The 16370-nt window shown below is 40.0% G+C and overlaps 1 protein-coding gene and 1 pseudogene across 2 annotated transcripts in view; one reads left to right on the top strand and one right to left on the bottom strand.

The window, feature by feature from the left end:
- ELOVL7 (ELOVL fatty acid elongase 7) overlaps positions 1-16370 on the bottom strand; it is an 83731-nt gene that overhangs the window by 14910 nt on the left and 52451 nt on the right. For both annotated transcript variants that reach the window (XM_045565959.1, XM_045565960.1), the window contains exons 2-3: positions 15639-15736; positions 5007-5197 (exon numbers count right to left, since the gene is read on the bottom strand). In XM_045565959.1, the coding sequence (XP_045421915.1) occupies positions 5007-5197; positions 15639-15702 (255 nt within the window). In that variant the 5' untranslated portion in view covers positions 15703-15736. The remainder of the gene's footprint in view (positions 1-5006; positions 5198-15638; positions 15737-16370) is intronic.
- Positions 820-1661, top strand: LOC123648525 (annotated as a pseudogene).

Here is a 16370-nt window from a genome sequence, read left to right on the forward strand (position 1 = left end):
TGAGAAGAAAAAGCCTATTGTTGATAAGTCTGAACTGTAATTCAAAGATTATGCTGACATTCTTTCAGTCTGATGGTGGGAAGATCTTCTTTTAAAACAGTATCTGAAAATAAAAACCTAAGGGCTCTAATTTTATTTTAATGCATATGTTAAATGGTTGACTTAATTTAGGGTGCTGATAATAGGATCAGCTCTTCTGCAACTTCTTATTCTCACAAATGCCAACATCCTCCTTGGAATGTCTTCTTTCTCAGTGTGATGGTTAAATCATTTTCTGCCATTGAGGCAAATCTTAAATTTCTATTTTTAATTACCATTAAAGCTAAAATGACAACGATAAATTAAATTCAAAAAACAAAGGCTTATGAGGCATTATCAGAATAATATTTTAATGGTGCAAAGAAAAGAAACAAAGGAGAATGACAACTACTAGACTACGGTGTTTAAAAACACACCATCCTGGCCAGGCGCGGTGGCTCACGCCTCTAATCCCAGCACTCTGGGAGGCCAAGGCAGGAGGATCGCTGGAGGTCAGGAGTTCCAGACCAGCCTGAGCAAGAGCGAGACCTCTGTCTCTACTACAAAAATAGAAAGAAATTAGCTGGACAACTAAAAATATGTAGAAAAAATTAGCCGGGCATGGTGGCGCATGCCTGTAGTCCCGGCTACTTGGGAGGCTGAGACAGAAGGATTGCTTAAGCCCAGGAGTTTGAGGTTGCTGTGAGCTAGGCTGATGCCAGGGCACTCACTCTAGCCCAGTCAACAGAGTGAGACTCTGTCTCAAACAAAACAAAACAAAACAAAACATACCCCTGCCCGGGAATGGGCGCGGCCAGCCATGCAGGTCGCGGGCACCGCGGGGTTGCGGGAGCCGGCCGCCCCGGGGCCACGCTGCCCGCTGAGCTGCCCACCCGGCAGCCGAATGGGTGAATCCCGCCGTGGTCTTCCCCTTCCCGGGGAGCAAGCGGGAGTCCGCGCCCCAGCGCCCCGGGGGCCGCCCGGCCGCGGCGGCGACCGTAACTCCCTCAGCATTTCCGGAGAGGACAGTCTGAGCGACTCAGATGATGAAGATGACGAAGAGGAAGACGAAAAGGAGGAAATTAATGTGGTCGCCGTGGAGAAGCAGCGCTCGTCCTCCAACAGCGAGGCTGTCACCACATTCCCCATCACCGCGCGTCCCAAGAATGCAGCGCTGGGCCCGGGAGGGCTCAGTCCGGAAAGCTAATCCGGAACGAAGCCTGCGCACCCACCAGCCGCAGCACAGCCATGCCGCCCGCCGTCCTCTGCGGAGAGCGAGGACGCACCGCTCCGAAAGAAGATTAAGAGTAAGGTGTCCCGACGTCGCCTCAAGAGGATCATCCCCCCAGAGGCCATGAGCTTGAGCCCCCTCAACTCTGACGCGGAGGACAGCGAGCGTCGCCTCTACCGCCGCATCCCGGAGCGCCAGCGCCGCAGCCACCTGCGTGCAGCTCCCTGCGCTCAGGGACCTCGTGCCGGAGCTGGTGAACGAGAAGGCCACCAAGGCGGTCATTTTGAAAAAGGCCACTGAGTATGTCCTTTCCCTTCGGGTCAAAAAGCAGCGGCTTTTGCAGGAAAAGGAAAAATTGCAGGCAAGGCAGCAGCAGTTGCTAAAGAAAATTGAACGCGCTCGGACTTGCTAAATGCTTCTCAAAACTGGACAGTCGCTGCCACTTTGCACATTTTGATTTTTTTTAAACAAACATTGTGTTGACATTAAGAATGTTGGTTTACTTTCAGATCGGTCCCCTGTCGAGTTTGGCCCTGGGTGGGGAGCAGGACCACCCAAGTGGGGTTCTGCCAGGACCGTGGAGAGCCTGCCTCTCCGGATGCTGGTGGCGCTGCTCCCTCCTCCACCTCACCTCCGGGACAGGGATGGGAGTTCCTTACAGTTGGGAGCCTCTGGGGCTGTTGAAGTCACCTTGTTTGTTCCAAGTTATAAACAACAGAAAGTCATCCCTTCTTTTAAAATGGTACTTACGGCCAGCAGTGTTACTACGTAGACCTTGCACATGTTATTTTTGTTTTGCAAATTTTTAAAATTTCTTGTTTATTTCTCTTTAGAAATAACATTTTTACAATGTATGTGCTTTTTTAAAGATATTGTGAATGAGAACCCTGTGGATTTTTTCTTTGTTTTGTTTGTCATAAATAAGCTAAAGTAGATATGTTGTGGGTTGACTGTATCTGTGGAGATATGCAACTGGAAGTCAGAGCCTGACATCACACAGTTTTCCCAAAGAGAGAGTGCTAAGCTGGAAGATGTGTTTGATATTTGCAGCTGTAAACATTAAAGGATGTTTGCACAGACTAAAATAAATAAATAAATAAAATGGTGCTTACATTCCAGCCGATGCCACGTAGGGGTTTGCCACTTGATACCCCTGGGGAACATTTCTGTAAATACCATTGACACACCTGCCTTTCATGTACGTCCTGGGTCATGAAAGTTGGCTTTTGCGGCCAGTGTTAGACTTGAAGTTCATACCTAAGTACTGTAATAATACCTCAGTGTTTCAGGAGCATGTTTTGTATACAAATATATTGTTAATCTCTGTTATGTACTGTACTAATTCTTACACTGCCCGTATACTTTAATATGATGCTGATACATAACTAAATTTGATACTTATATTTTCGTATGAAAATGAGTTGTGAAAGTTTTGAGCAGATATTAAAGTATCACTTTTTGAACTAAAAAAAAAAAAAAACCCACCATCCTTTTCTGATATTAGCTTCTTGCTCAATTTATAAGATAATTTAATCACACCATTAATTTGGTGGGCTATGATATCTTGAAAATGAAGACCAGAGAAGTATAAGACATATATTTCACGAATGTGAAAAAAAATCTCACAAAAACAAGTCAAAGGAATGAGGGAATGTGACACAGAAATGGCTAAATCTGTTTTACAAAATCCAGCTCTGTCAGCAAGTGTCCTCATGTTCTCTTGTGCTCAGACTCATTTCTGACTAATGCAAGTAACACTCTAAGTCCAGGAGCTATTTACCTGAACTGTGATGACGGATTCTCCACCTTCCCCTACCCCAAACAAGCGCTGTGTTGAACAGAAGTTGTGTGAATTGGCCTTCTGTGGGGTCTTAACTGGTCTCTGTTTGTTAGTGTCTGACTAGTGCCAAGTAACTAGCACATTCAAACAATCAGTATAAAATAAGTCACCTGAGTTCCCTTAGTCTGATGCGCTTCTCTTTCACCTTCTTCATATCTGGCCTAACATCCCTAGGGGAGGTATTTACTGTGTATACCAAATGAAATTGTACTCCACACAATCAACTGTATGCCTGAGTGTGTCATCTGCAGAAGACATGCTGCTCAGGTGTCAAAAGTCATTGCTTAAACAGAGTAGAACCTAATGTTTTTCTGATATTAAGTTTACGAACATTCTAACAGTGGAGCTCTTTTACATATATGTCTGTATTCCAGGCTAGCAATAAGAAAAAGCAGTAATTTATGTTTGGCAGGTAATACACTCTCAAAGTGGCATATAAGTGACTCAAGTATTAGTGGTAAATGGGAGACAGAAACTCTCAAATCGAGATATTTTCAAACCTTCTTTTACACTGTAATTGACAGAATGGGAACTGAAACTGACTGGTTATGATTTGGGTTCCTTCTAAGACTGAGAGATATATTTGGGGATATCACAATCAAGGATACAAGCAGACACAGAACCAAAGAACACCAGAGCATGGAGGGAGCTGAGGACACTTGGTTCCATTCAGATCCAACTGGCTTTATAAAATGAGAGAGCTTGAGGCCCAGAGAGGTTAAGCAACTTGCTCAAAATTAGGTAGCTAGTTAGTGACAGAACCGGGACTAACTAGTCCCAGGTCTCCTGGCTTCCATGTGTGTTCTCAACACTATACTATAACATACTACATCCCACCTCTGAGAACTCACTTAGAACTTGCATTATCTTTGCTCCCATCTCCACTGCTCTTTCCCTTTCAGTCGCTTGTACTCTAGAAGGGGCAGTAAGAGTGGCCTGTGAGTTAATTTTGGAAATAAAGAAGAAATGGAAAGCAGCAGAGTGGGTCCAGACTTTAGGGAGGACTGTGAGAAATAAGGCTGGAGCAGAGTTAAAGTGATCGGATCAGGCGGATCTGCAGCTGGAGTCAGGCTGGAAGGAAGCACGTGAGGAGGCTATGGGGTCACGGGAGGTCAGAGGGGCTGTGCTGGGCCCCTGTGAGCCCCAGTCATACTAAGCACAAGCTGTGCTGTAAAGGTAGTAAAAAAAAAAAAAAAGAGGATAAGGAAGCCAGAGTGGGAAAAGAAGTAAGGAATCCTAGAAAAGAAGAAACGTGAGGGCAGCTGAGGCACAGTAGTAGCACGGGGGGGGGGGGGGGTGGAGAATCCATGAATTTCCTTTGGAGTCCTGGAAGATCCCCATCTTTCATAATGACAGTTAAGGAACATGCTCCCTCACCTACTGCTTTGTATTGGTCTATGTTTTCTGTTCCCCCCACAGCCCAATAAACCAAACCAAAACAGTCCACCATCCCATAGTTCACCAGAGCATGAAGAAACCAAAGGTTCCTACCAGGACAATGACATTCACCACACAGTCAAGATGAACTCTGGTATCAGACAGACCTGGGTTCCAATGTCAGTCCTCCACTTACCAACTATGTTGTTTTACATCACTTAATTTCTGAGTATGAGTTTCCTCAAAACTAACATTTATGGATTCATTTAATCATCTATTAAGGCAACTATGTGCTAGTGCCTGGACTAGATGTTAATTTTTCTCATTACCTATGAGGTAGATTTTACCGAGATCTTCTAATGAGTTTATTATTTGGCCTATTACATAATGATATTTTGGCAAATATCTGCTCTAGTGAGATCAGTTTCTAAAATTGATTAAATCTCAAAGGTTACCCTCATAGTCATAACAAAAACCATAATGACATAAACAGGAAGACTCAGGCAAAATTCTCCCATTAGGAATACTGAAGACACTTGCCTCATAACACATATACACAGAAAGGAGTACTATGAAAACATTGTATGTTATCATTGCTCTCTTGAGTTCAAAGGGCTTTCGATTCTCCATGAGCTTTGGTCCCAGAGAAGTGACAAAATAGACATAGAGTCCCAGGATGATGGTTTGTGGCAGAGGCGAGGACATGAGGAGCCAATCTTCAACTCTTGGATCTAAGAGAAAAACAATATGTAAGTACACACCCACTTAGCCAAGAGATATCTGATAGCAACCAATATTTCTTTAAGCAAGCACCTAGATCCCAACATTGACAGTGGATTATTAGGGCAACGATCACTAGTGTTTTTAGGAAGGGTGAAAAGAAATCACCAGGAATAGTGACACATGCTGTGGCTAGAAACAGTGAAGCTGTCACCATCCCTAAGCCTAGGGCTGGGGGAGGTAGCAGTTACCAGAACCCAGAAGGAGAGAGTCACACGGAGAAACCTTCTGGGAGAGGAGCTGTGTTGTGCACTGAATATTTGTGTCTCCCTTAAAATTCATATATTGAAATTTTATTAGGAGGTGAGGTTTGTCACAAGAGTGGAGTCCTCATGCACGGGATTAGTGCACTTATAAAAGGTACCCCAGGGAGCTCTCCTTCCCTCTTTCCCCCATGTGAGGATACAATAAGAAGATGGCAGTCTGCGCCCCAGCAGAGGGCCCTCACCAGAACCTGACCACGCTGGCATCCTGATCTCAGACTTCCAGCTTCCAGAACTGTGTAAAATAAATTACTGTTGTTTATAAACAGCCTAGTCCATGGTAACTTGTTATAGCAGCCTGAATGGACTAAGACAAGCAGCTGAGGGATTTGGCCAGCCCAAAACAATTCTGCAAATAAGGGGCTGGAGGAAGAAATACTCCAATTCCAACTTTGTCCCTTTCTCTGATCTCCTGAGAGATTGGTTGAACCAAACCAGAAACCAGAGGGCAGGGGAGCAAACCCAGGGATATATATTTTTTATTGGTCATTCTCCAGGGCCCAGCACAGGCTACAAAGTGGATCTGGGGAAGACACCAAGTAACATTGCAGCATCCATCTATAACCACTATTAACATTTTAGTTTTTCCATTCATTCTTTTATATATAAAAATGTTTGTGTTTATAACTTTTCTTAACTTTCTTCTTAACCCAAGAAAACCAGCACACTTCCACAAATACTGTATCTTATAATCATAGAATTGAACGGGACCTTAGCATTTCCAAGTACCCAAAGTGTGGGTTCTAGGTGTTCAAAATATGAGCTAATCAATCTAATATTATGAGTAAAAAAAAATGTACTGGCTTCACAATCATGTAAACAGAAATTCACCTGATCACTGCCAGTTCCAGGCCAGTGGAGTTGGATCAATTAAAAATTGCAACTCAAGATGAAATATAATTAATTCTTGAATAATTTCAAGTAGTTCAGGTGTAATTTTACTAAATGGCCATATGAAGCCAGAGCATTATGGAAAAACAATATGGATAAGTTTCCAGGAGGATCTCACTCAAAGTTGAGTCTTGACTAACCTCAGGATGCTCAGATCCATCCCTTTTATCAACTGGAAAGGAAGGGTGGGGGGAGTGCAGCTCTTGCTCATTAAAGCTGCTCATGATGTGGCAGATTACTGATGAACTTTGAATACCTCTGTAAATGACTCCCCCTCTACCAAATTTCTTCAATAGAACCCTACAGCTGATAACTCACTTGGCCTCAATTTTAGTGCTGAAGAGCTTACATTTGACAGTTGGATGTGCCTGGCTTTAGCTAGTAAAGATGATTTTTTTCCTGCATTCAAATGGGTCTCCCTCAAAAATACTGACAGATGCTACTGTCTCCAAAATAAATAAAAATAAATAAATAAAGCAAGAATCAACATTCAGCTCTAGGCTGGGCACAGTGGCTCATGCCTGTATCCTAGCACTCTAGGGGGATGAGGTGGGAGCATCGCTTGAGGTCAGGAGTTCAAGACCAGCCTAAGCAAGAGGGAGATCCCGTGTCTAACAAAAATAGAAAAATTAGCCGGGCGTGGTGGCATACGCCTATAGTCCCAGCTACTCGGGAGGCTGAGGCAGAAGGATCGCTTGAGCCCAGGAGTTTGAGGTTGCTGTGAGCTAGGCTGATGCCACGGCAACTCTACTCAGGGCAACAGAGTGAGAGTCTGTCTCAAAAATAAAAACAAACAAACAAACAAACAAAAAACCTTCAGCTCTAAAATGGGTCCCTGGACATTTAGGAATTTAACATATGATTAAGGAAGCCCCGCAAACAAGGAGGGAAGGGAAAAATTATTCAACAATTGTTGATAGGAAAATACTACTTAGGAGAAAAATGAGTTTGTTCCTTATCTTATATCCTATACAAGCATGTTCCAAACCATGCAATGGAAGCAAGATATTTCAAGACTTTTCACAAAAAGTGGAGAAAAGGCTGCTAGAATGCCGAGTTAAGCAAGCAGGTTGCCTCACTGCAGGATTTCTTAGTACTTCATGTTCGTTGTGAATTGCCAAGATAGGAAAGGTGGTATGCAGCATTCTCCAAACTTATTTGGCCATGGAACACTGATTTTTCTTTCTTTTTTTTTTTGTAGAATGCCATTTAATATCTTATGGAACTAATGGTCTGTGGAACACAGTATGAGAAATATAGCCATTTGCTAAAAATAAATTTATAAATTAAACCATGAAAGATTAGGTAGTGATAAGGAAAGATAAATAGCAGATTATTTTGAGATATAGTAAGGAAGAATGTAAAATTTTGTAGTTAGTTAAACACAGGGAATGAAAGATAGGTAGAAGTTAAGAAAAATATTCAGATATTTTTTGTTTAGATAACTATATTATCACTTAGACTGGGAACACAGGATTAGAAGCAGGATTGATCAAGAAGAGATGGCTTCTGTTTTAGAACATCTTACAGTTAGGATGCCTGCAAAACATTCACGTAAAGACTTTCATAGGCAGCTTGATATATAGACCTGGAATTAGGAGAGAGATCTGGGCCAGAGATGTAGGTTTGGAAGCCGTTATTACATAAATGCTGAACAATAAAAGCAGTGAGAGTCTTAGGAAAAGTGGCTAGAGTGAGGAGAGTCAGTGCTACAGTCAGAATCCTGAGGACTCAGCATCCACAGGAAGCCAGGAGAAGAGATAACTGTACAGAAGACTCAGAAGAAATGGTTAGAGAGGTAGAATGAAAACCGCAGAAGTGAGATATCCTGAAGCCAAGGAAAGAGTGAATTTCTAGAAGGAGTCAAAGTATCAATGATTGAAATGACAGATAAGTTAATTAGCTTCATTGAACCATTTTACATTGTGTGTGTGTATATATACACACACATACACACATATCATAACATCACTTTGTTCCCCACAAATATATACAATTGGGTTTTTTAAAATTTTTTTATCTATGGAGATTCTATTTTGGGATATATACAATTATAATTTGTCAATACACAATAATTTTTAAAAGGAGAGAAGATAAAATGTGGATGGAAAAGTGCCACTAGATTTAACAAAAGGAAATCACTGATGCTCTTAGCAAGAATGATTTTATAATAGTAAAGCATCATGCACAAAATAGAAATTGAACAAATGCTTGCTGAGAGCCACTTTTTTTTTTTTTTTTTAAGAGACAGGGTCTCATTCTATTGCCCAGGCTGGAAGGCAGGAACATGATCATAGCTCACTGCAGCCTTGAAGTCCTGGGCTCAAGCAATTCTCCCATCTCAGCCTCGTAAGTAGCTGGGCCTACAGGTATGCACCACCATGCCTGGCTTTTAAAAACACCATGTTCTAAAATTTTAGAAGTATTTTCTCATATTAAGATTTGTCTCAGTTTTAAATCAGGGAAAGCATTGACATCAGCTATCCAGATATATGTCACCAAAATCTTTTATTGTTTCTATTAGTTCCTCTCCTCATTTTAACAATGGCAGATTTCCTAGGATGTCTGGTTGCCATGTGCAATTAAAATGGCCACGAGGAACCCTTGTTAAGGGTCTATATGTCAAAAAAAAAAAATCTCAATAAATAAAAGTTATCACAGAACTGGGAACCAAGGGATAGAATTAGAACTGATCAAACTTTGATGGATTTCTTGTATAAGTGGGTAATACAAACCCTAAATACATGCACATCATAAACCATATTACTATGTCTAGTTTTTATTCCTAATGAAATAAAGACCAGTGAAAACAGTATCAAAAGAAGACCTCTGGAAGCATGTTAACATTACCACCTTTGTGTGGCGAGAGTATAGATGACTTTTGTTTTTTTCTTTTTCTTTATAAGCTATTTCAAATGATTCTGTTATTAACAGCCATCACATATATGGTTACAAACTAGGTTAGGTGTCAGTAAAAGAATTCCTGAGTTAGAGATATATTGTATTTTATTCTTTAATTGACACAGCAGGGAGAAAAAATCAAATGACATCATCTCTCTGTTCTTCCTTTGGTAGCGGCAGAAAGAAAACAAGCCAGGAAAAGCATGCTGGGCTGGCTCAGGAAGCAGAAGAAAATAATTTTAAAATAAATAATTTTTTCCTATAATTTAATATTTTCAGCACACACCTTTTCTGAAAGTTCTGTGTGTGACTTTCATGTTCTATAGACAAAAAATAATTATGGGAAGCTGGTTAATTCAATGAATGTTATTTTCGAAGCAAATCATAAAACAAAATACCAAGATTTTTAAATTCCATTTCAGCAAAACTCTGGAGTCAGATAATCTGCCTTCTGATCCTGGTTCTCCCAGTGGCACATTATATAGCCTTGGGCAATTGACTTAACTTCTCTGTACTTAATTTTCTCATCTATAAATTGGGCATAAAACAGCATGTATTTCATAGAGCACTAAATAAGTTATTATGTGTAATAATAACTTATTAATATTATTAATATTTTTATTAATAATAATTTACTGGGCCTAAGTGCTCAGTAAACTTGCTGCTATTATTACAGCAGATCTCAATTCTGTCAGCATAGCAGAATCACCTCTGGAGTATTTAAAAGTCAACTGGCAAAAATGTCCTTTGTCCAACTGAACCAGAATCCTAAGGTATGGGTCCCAGGCATCCATTTTTTTAAAAAAAATGGGGAGAGGGCCTGAATAGATATTTCACAAGAGAAGACTTAAAAATGGCCAACAGATATATGAAAAAAATGTTCTTCAACATCACTAATTATCAGAGAAATGCAAATTAAAGCCACAGTGAGATATAACCTCACACCTGTGAGAATGGCTATTATCAAAAAGATAAAAGATAACAAGTGCTGCCAAGGATCTGGGGAAAACAGAACACCTGTACACTGCTGGTGGGAACATAAATTAGTACAGCCATTATGGAAAACTGTATGGAGATTCCACAAAAGACTAAAAATGGAATTACCATTCGATCCAACAAACCCATTTCTGGATATATATCCAAAGGAAATGAAATCAGTATGTTAAAGACATAGCTGCACTCCCATGTACATTGTAGTATTATTCGCAATAGCCAAGACATGGAATCAACCTAAGTGTCCACTGATGGATGAATGAAGAAAATGTGGTATTATGTATACAATGGAATACCATTTAGTATAAAGAAAATAAGGAAATCCTGTCATTTGCAATAACATGGATGAACCTAGAAGACATTATGCTAAGTGAAATAAGCTAGGTACAGAAAGACATGTTCTCATTTACATGTGGAGTCTAAAATAATCAAATTCATAGAAGCACAGGAGAATGGACGTTGCCAGAGGCTAGGGGCCAGGGGGAATAGGGAGATGTTGGTCAAAGCGTACAAAGTTTCAGTTAAACAAGAGGAATAAGTTTTTTAAGATTTATTGCACAGCATGGTAACTATAGTTACCAACAGTGTATAGAATATTTCAAAACTGCTATGAGTAAATTTCAAATGTTTTCACCACAAAAAAATAAATATTTGAAATGCTGGATATGTTAATAAGCTTCATGTAATCATTTTACATTGTATACATATATCACAACATCACTTTGTACCCTATAAATATATACAATTATAATTTGTCAATATATAATAATATTAAAAAGGTGACCATGATGAACTGTCATAGTTAGGAACTAGGGGTTTGGTGTGTGACTGGTTCCTTCTGCTATATTTAAGGCTGTGGCACACCTCCCTAGATGCTCTGCAGTAGTCTTTTATGTGGTTTCTCTGCCTCTGATCCAATCTGCTACATTTGCCTCCCATACAATTGCCAAAGTCACTTTCTAAAAGCAAAACTCTGCTTAGAGTTTTCCTGTGCTTAAATTAGCTCTCCCTTATGGAGCAAATAAAATCCACAGCCTTTAATATGACCTTCATGACTCTATTGTTCATTTTCTTGCCTTGTCTCTCAACAACAGTTTATAAATTTCTGATTAAGAAGTCCACCTCCAGGTGAGGTAATGGGCATGAGAAGCCAGCAAGTCAGGTGTGGATGATGCCTTGATATGGGGGTGGCAGAAAGGACTGTTGGATGGTATCTATAGTTAATGCTGACTCAGTCTATGGTCCCACAAATGCATTATGTTCAGGAGTGAGGTGCTCTCTATTTTCCCCAGAGATGAAAGGCTGATGAGGGAGGGAGTGTTTCATGTGCCTTCTATCTGGCATGGAAGTTGGTTTAAGTGTCATGAATAGAGCCAAGACGGAAGCTCAAGATGGGAATACAGGCTGTCTGAGAGTCTATACCCAGTGATTAGCAAAGTTCTGACTTATCACTAGTTTAATAATTCTTTTCTAGAAGTATCCCAGAGAGAGAGTACAGGGAAAGTAGAATGCCACATACATAGGATATTAATGAGATTTTCCATCAACTACTTATAAGAGAGTGTTCTCTTCTTAAGTAGCATGTACTAGCTCAGAGAGTACACTCTTTAAAATTCTAAGCACCAATAAAATGAAGAAGCTGGAAGGGAAAGCAAACATGTACCTTAAGTACTTTTTGAAATACTAAAGGTTCAGAATGGCAGCAATCTTACTCATACTCCATCTACTTGGAAAAAAGATCACAACTATGTCTGAAAAGTCATCATTCTACCCCAATACAAGAAAAGCTGTGTTCTAAACACTTTTTTCATTTTTCCATACCTCAACATGATGCTACAGCATTATTTCAAAATCTGACATTTCACATCTAAGAATCAAAATAAATCCTCTTATAGCCTAAGTATTAATTAAACCACTTCTAAATTCTGTAGCTGTGGAATTTTCCACATGAAGTAACTATGCATGACCCCCACTTTTCTAGCAATCAGAAAACTAATGAATATCAGTAAGTTTCCTCAAGGCCACTCAGGATTAGGGCCGAAGCCAAGAATACACTTGAAATTCTTGGCCCTTGATCACGGGTTCAGACCTTCCCAGAGTAAGCAAAGTAAAACTGGACTAAGATGGCCATAAATGATTCCTAATGGCTCTCAGAGATAAATTCTACATTGAACAGAAAGAAAATACTCTCCTGTTATAACTGATAGGATTTTCATAAAGCTGTAACTCTTTTTATTTTATTTATTTTTTTGAGACAGAGTCTCACTCTGTTGCCCGGGCTAGAGTGCCACGGCGTCAGCCTAGCTCACAGCAACCTCAAACTCCTGGGCTCAAGCAATCCTCCTGCCTCAGCCTCCCAAGTAGCTGGGACTACAGGCGTGAGCCACCATGCCCAGCTAATTTTTTCTATATATTTTTAGTTGTCCAGCTACTTTCTTTCTATTTTTTTAGTAGAGACGGGGTCTCGCTCTTGCTCAGGCTGGTCTCGAACTCCTGAGCTCAAACGATCCACCCGCCTCGGCCTCCCAAGTGCTAGGATTACAGAAGTGAGCCACCGTGCCCAGTTAAAGCTGTAACTCTTAACATAAAACATTTTAATCCTGCTAGACCATGACAGAAAAAAAAAACTGTGAAGAAAAAACATTTTTAAGTGATATTTTATATTAAAAGTAGTTTAAGATGAAATCCTCTATCATCTGTAACAATCACTACCCAAATAGCAGAGCACTTTCATGCATATTATCTGATAGCTGGTAGATACTATTCTCACCTATGTTTTTACTAATAAGAAACTGAGACTCCGAGATGATGAATAATTTGTTCAAGATCACCTAGCTAGTCTACAGTAGTGTCAGACCTTAAATCTAGGTGTTCTCATTCCACATCCCCATGTCTTCTCCTCTCTCCCAAGACTTCAAATTGGCATAATTTCAGACAATGGGCTCTCCCTGCCTTCTCCCTTCCTAGCTCCTCTCACCTTCCCTGCACTGTTGGCACTGCTGTTTCCAGGCCTCCCCTCACTCCGTATCTTTAACCACCTGCAGCCCTGTGTCACTCTTTTTTCTGGTCTAGCATTACTCAGCTTTTTAATGTAAGTATTCCTAATAAAAAGTAAAGAGTTGATCTGTGGCTAAAAGTGGAAGTGGAATTCTGAAGTGGTTCATATTAAAACATTTTGAACTTCTAGGACTATATCGATATTCATCATCATCTAAATCTGTCTGGCTCTTGAGTTAGGATATTGATTATCTGAATCTCTTGGATTTTTGCATTTGGAGTAGTGAATAGTAAGAGTCGATAGCAAGGGATCTGTTCTTCCAAACAGCTCTATTTCAAAAACTGTACCCAAATCTACTTGGTTCCAAAGTTCAAACAATGAGAATTCAGGTAGCAAAGCAGATCTCTATTTTGAAAAGCAATTAAAATATTAGTATTTAAATTAAATACTGAATTTATGAGAACTACTGTAAACCTTCAGAAACTTATATGTTTCCTGTATCATTACCTAAGTGAAAAACTAAGAAGAAAATAAAGAAATAGTCACTCTCCATGCCCTACCAGAGTGAAGCCTTTCAATCTCTGGGATACTTACAAAGATCCTTGGCATTTTTCAAGAGCAGAACTGTTGGGAACTTTGTTAGTGAAATAAAATAGGCCTTTAGCAGTCTACTGAGAAAGATGCCAACCATGAAACAGTATAACTTTGCTGAAATCATCGTAAATTGGAATCTTAATATAATTCCAAATGTGGTAGGTGCCAAGAAGTGGCATTTTTTTCCTCCTGAACTTGGTGGACATGTGATTTCTTGTTGATAGGTAAGAACCAATCTAGCCAGACATAGTAGCTTGTGCCTGTAGTCCCAGATACTCAGGAGGCTGAGGTGGGAGGACCGCTTGAGCCCAGGAGTTCAAGGCTACAGTGAGCTATGATCACACCACTGCACTCCAGGGGCTGAGAGTGAGACCCTGCTTCTTTAAAAAAATAAAAAAAAAGAACTAATCTACAGTGGTGATGATGGTATGTATAACTCAATAACTTAAAATAACTCAGATGTTAAATACCAGAATACTAACAATAATCAAAAAACATAGGTTCTGGCTGGGTGCGGTGGCTCACGCCTGTAATCCTAGCACTCTGGGAGGCCGAGGCAGGCGGATCGTTTGAGCTCAGGAGTTCGAGACCAGCCTGAGCAAGAGCGAGACCCCATCTCTACTAAAAATAGAAAGAAATTATACGGACAGCTAAAAATATATATAGAAAAATTAGCTGGGCATGGTGGCGCATGCCTGTAGTCCCAGCTACTTGGGAGGCTGAGGCAGGAGGATTGCTTGAGCCTAGGAGTCTGAGGTTGCTGTGAGCTAGGCTGACGCCACGGCACTCTAGCCCGGCAACAGAGTGAGACTCTGTCTCCAAAAAAAAAAAAACAAAAACAAAAACATAGGTTCTAGTCTTTTCCGCCATCACCGAACCATGACCTTGGGTAAATCACACCTCTGGGTCTCAGTTTCTTCAACTCTAAAATGCTGCGCTAGCTTCAATGATATCTAAGACCCATCCTAGCTCTTTTTAAAATGCTCTGAATCCTTGTCTATTTTTAAAATTTTACCTTTGTCCTACTTTTAAAATTTTTCAAATAGTTATAAAAGCAATATACATTTGTTGTGATTTAAAAAATATATAGACATAGATAAGTTAATAAAAATTACCCATAATCCTACCACCCAGACATAACTGCTAACCCCCATGAAAAAAATATATGTGGTATTTTACAACCTGCTTTCATTTAACATATTTTTAAACTTCTTGCTGTGGCATTAAATGTTCTTCTGAAACATTGATTTTTTTTTTTTTTTAATGGACAAGGAGAGAAGGTAGGCATCCAGAATCACTTATGGGTGTCCCAAGCAATCACTCCTGCTCTTTCTGATACACTCCTGGGGGTTGCAGCTCTTTCCTTCAGGAATCTCCACGGACAGAGCTACTGTTGGCAGTAACTGTAATTTCCCTTAGGAACATTAGGGAAGAATCAAGCCAAAGAGCACTGTTTCTCCAAAATCACTTTTAATGGCTACTAAGCTGGAATATGCCATCATTTATTAACCAGTTCCCTTCACTGGATATTTAGACTATTTTCACTGCTGTAAACATTATAATGACCATCTGTGTAGCTCCATCTTTATATATGTCTGCAACGGAACCCTTGACACTTCCCCTTCCTTAGCTAGTAATAAGGGAGTGTTAAGTTGCAACGTCTCTCACTCTGTTCCAATGAAATCCTATTAAACATGGGAATATGACATAAAAAAGAAGGATGAGCCTCAATTAGGAAATTTGGTTACTCACCAGCATCTTTGATCCAATTATCATAAAGACGTACAGTCCTCGATGTAAGATCGCTGAAGGCCATTTTCCACAGGATTTACTGGCTCTTTTAATGGGTTCTTCAGTAAAACAAAACAGAAATGAGTTTATGGTCTATAAATGCAAATAAAGCCAAGCTTATAGTAATACAATATTAAAAATGCTAAAAATTTAATAACTGGCAAAACAACAAACTTCTACTGAGGGCAAATGCCATTAGTGAATCATTTTAATCCCCGATGCAGTTGCGTTTCAGACTCTCCATCCTTCTAGGGACACTGCTAATAACTTCACTGAAAAAGGCTGACATACTATGTATAAGATAGAAAAGAAGCAAATGATTCTAAGAGCTTTGATAGGAACATCTCTCTTTTATGGAGACAACATAGACCAGGAAAGGACTATACCCTACCATGGCAACGCTAAAGTAAACACCCAGGAGAAGAAAGTCGAGCAGATACACAAACTTTCAGAGAAGGTACACTGACCCTAGACTTAAAGCTCACCTTTCAGGCTTAGTAAGGTCTTCTATGTGTGCATTTTTACAATTTCAATGGAATAGAGACAGAAAGAGGGAGGGAAAGATCTGTGAGAGCCAAGGAGAAGCTGCTTAGTTTATCTAGACAGAAAGACAAGAATAATCAGAAAAAGAAGTCTTCTGAAATAAAAAAAGAAAAGACCAATGAGGAGAAACTAGCCTCGTTATGTATTAAA

Source organism: Lemur catta, chromosome 12, assembly GCF_020740605.2.
Source record: "Lemur catta isolate mLemCat1 chromosome 12, mLemCat1.pri, whole genome shotgun sequence".
Lineage (NCBI taxonomy): Eukaryota > Metazoa > Chordata > Mammalia > Primates > Lemuridae > Lemur > Lemur catta.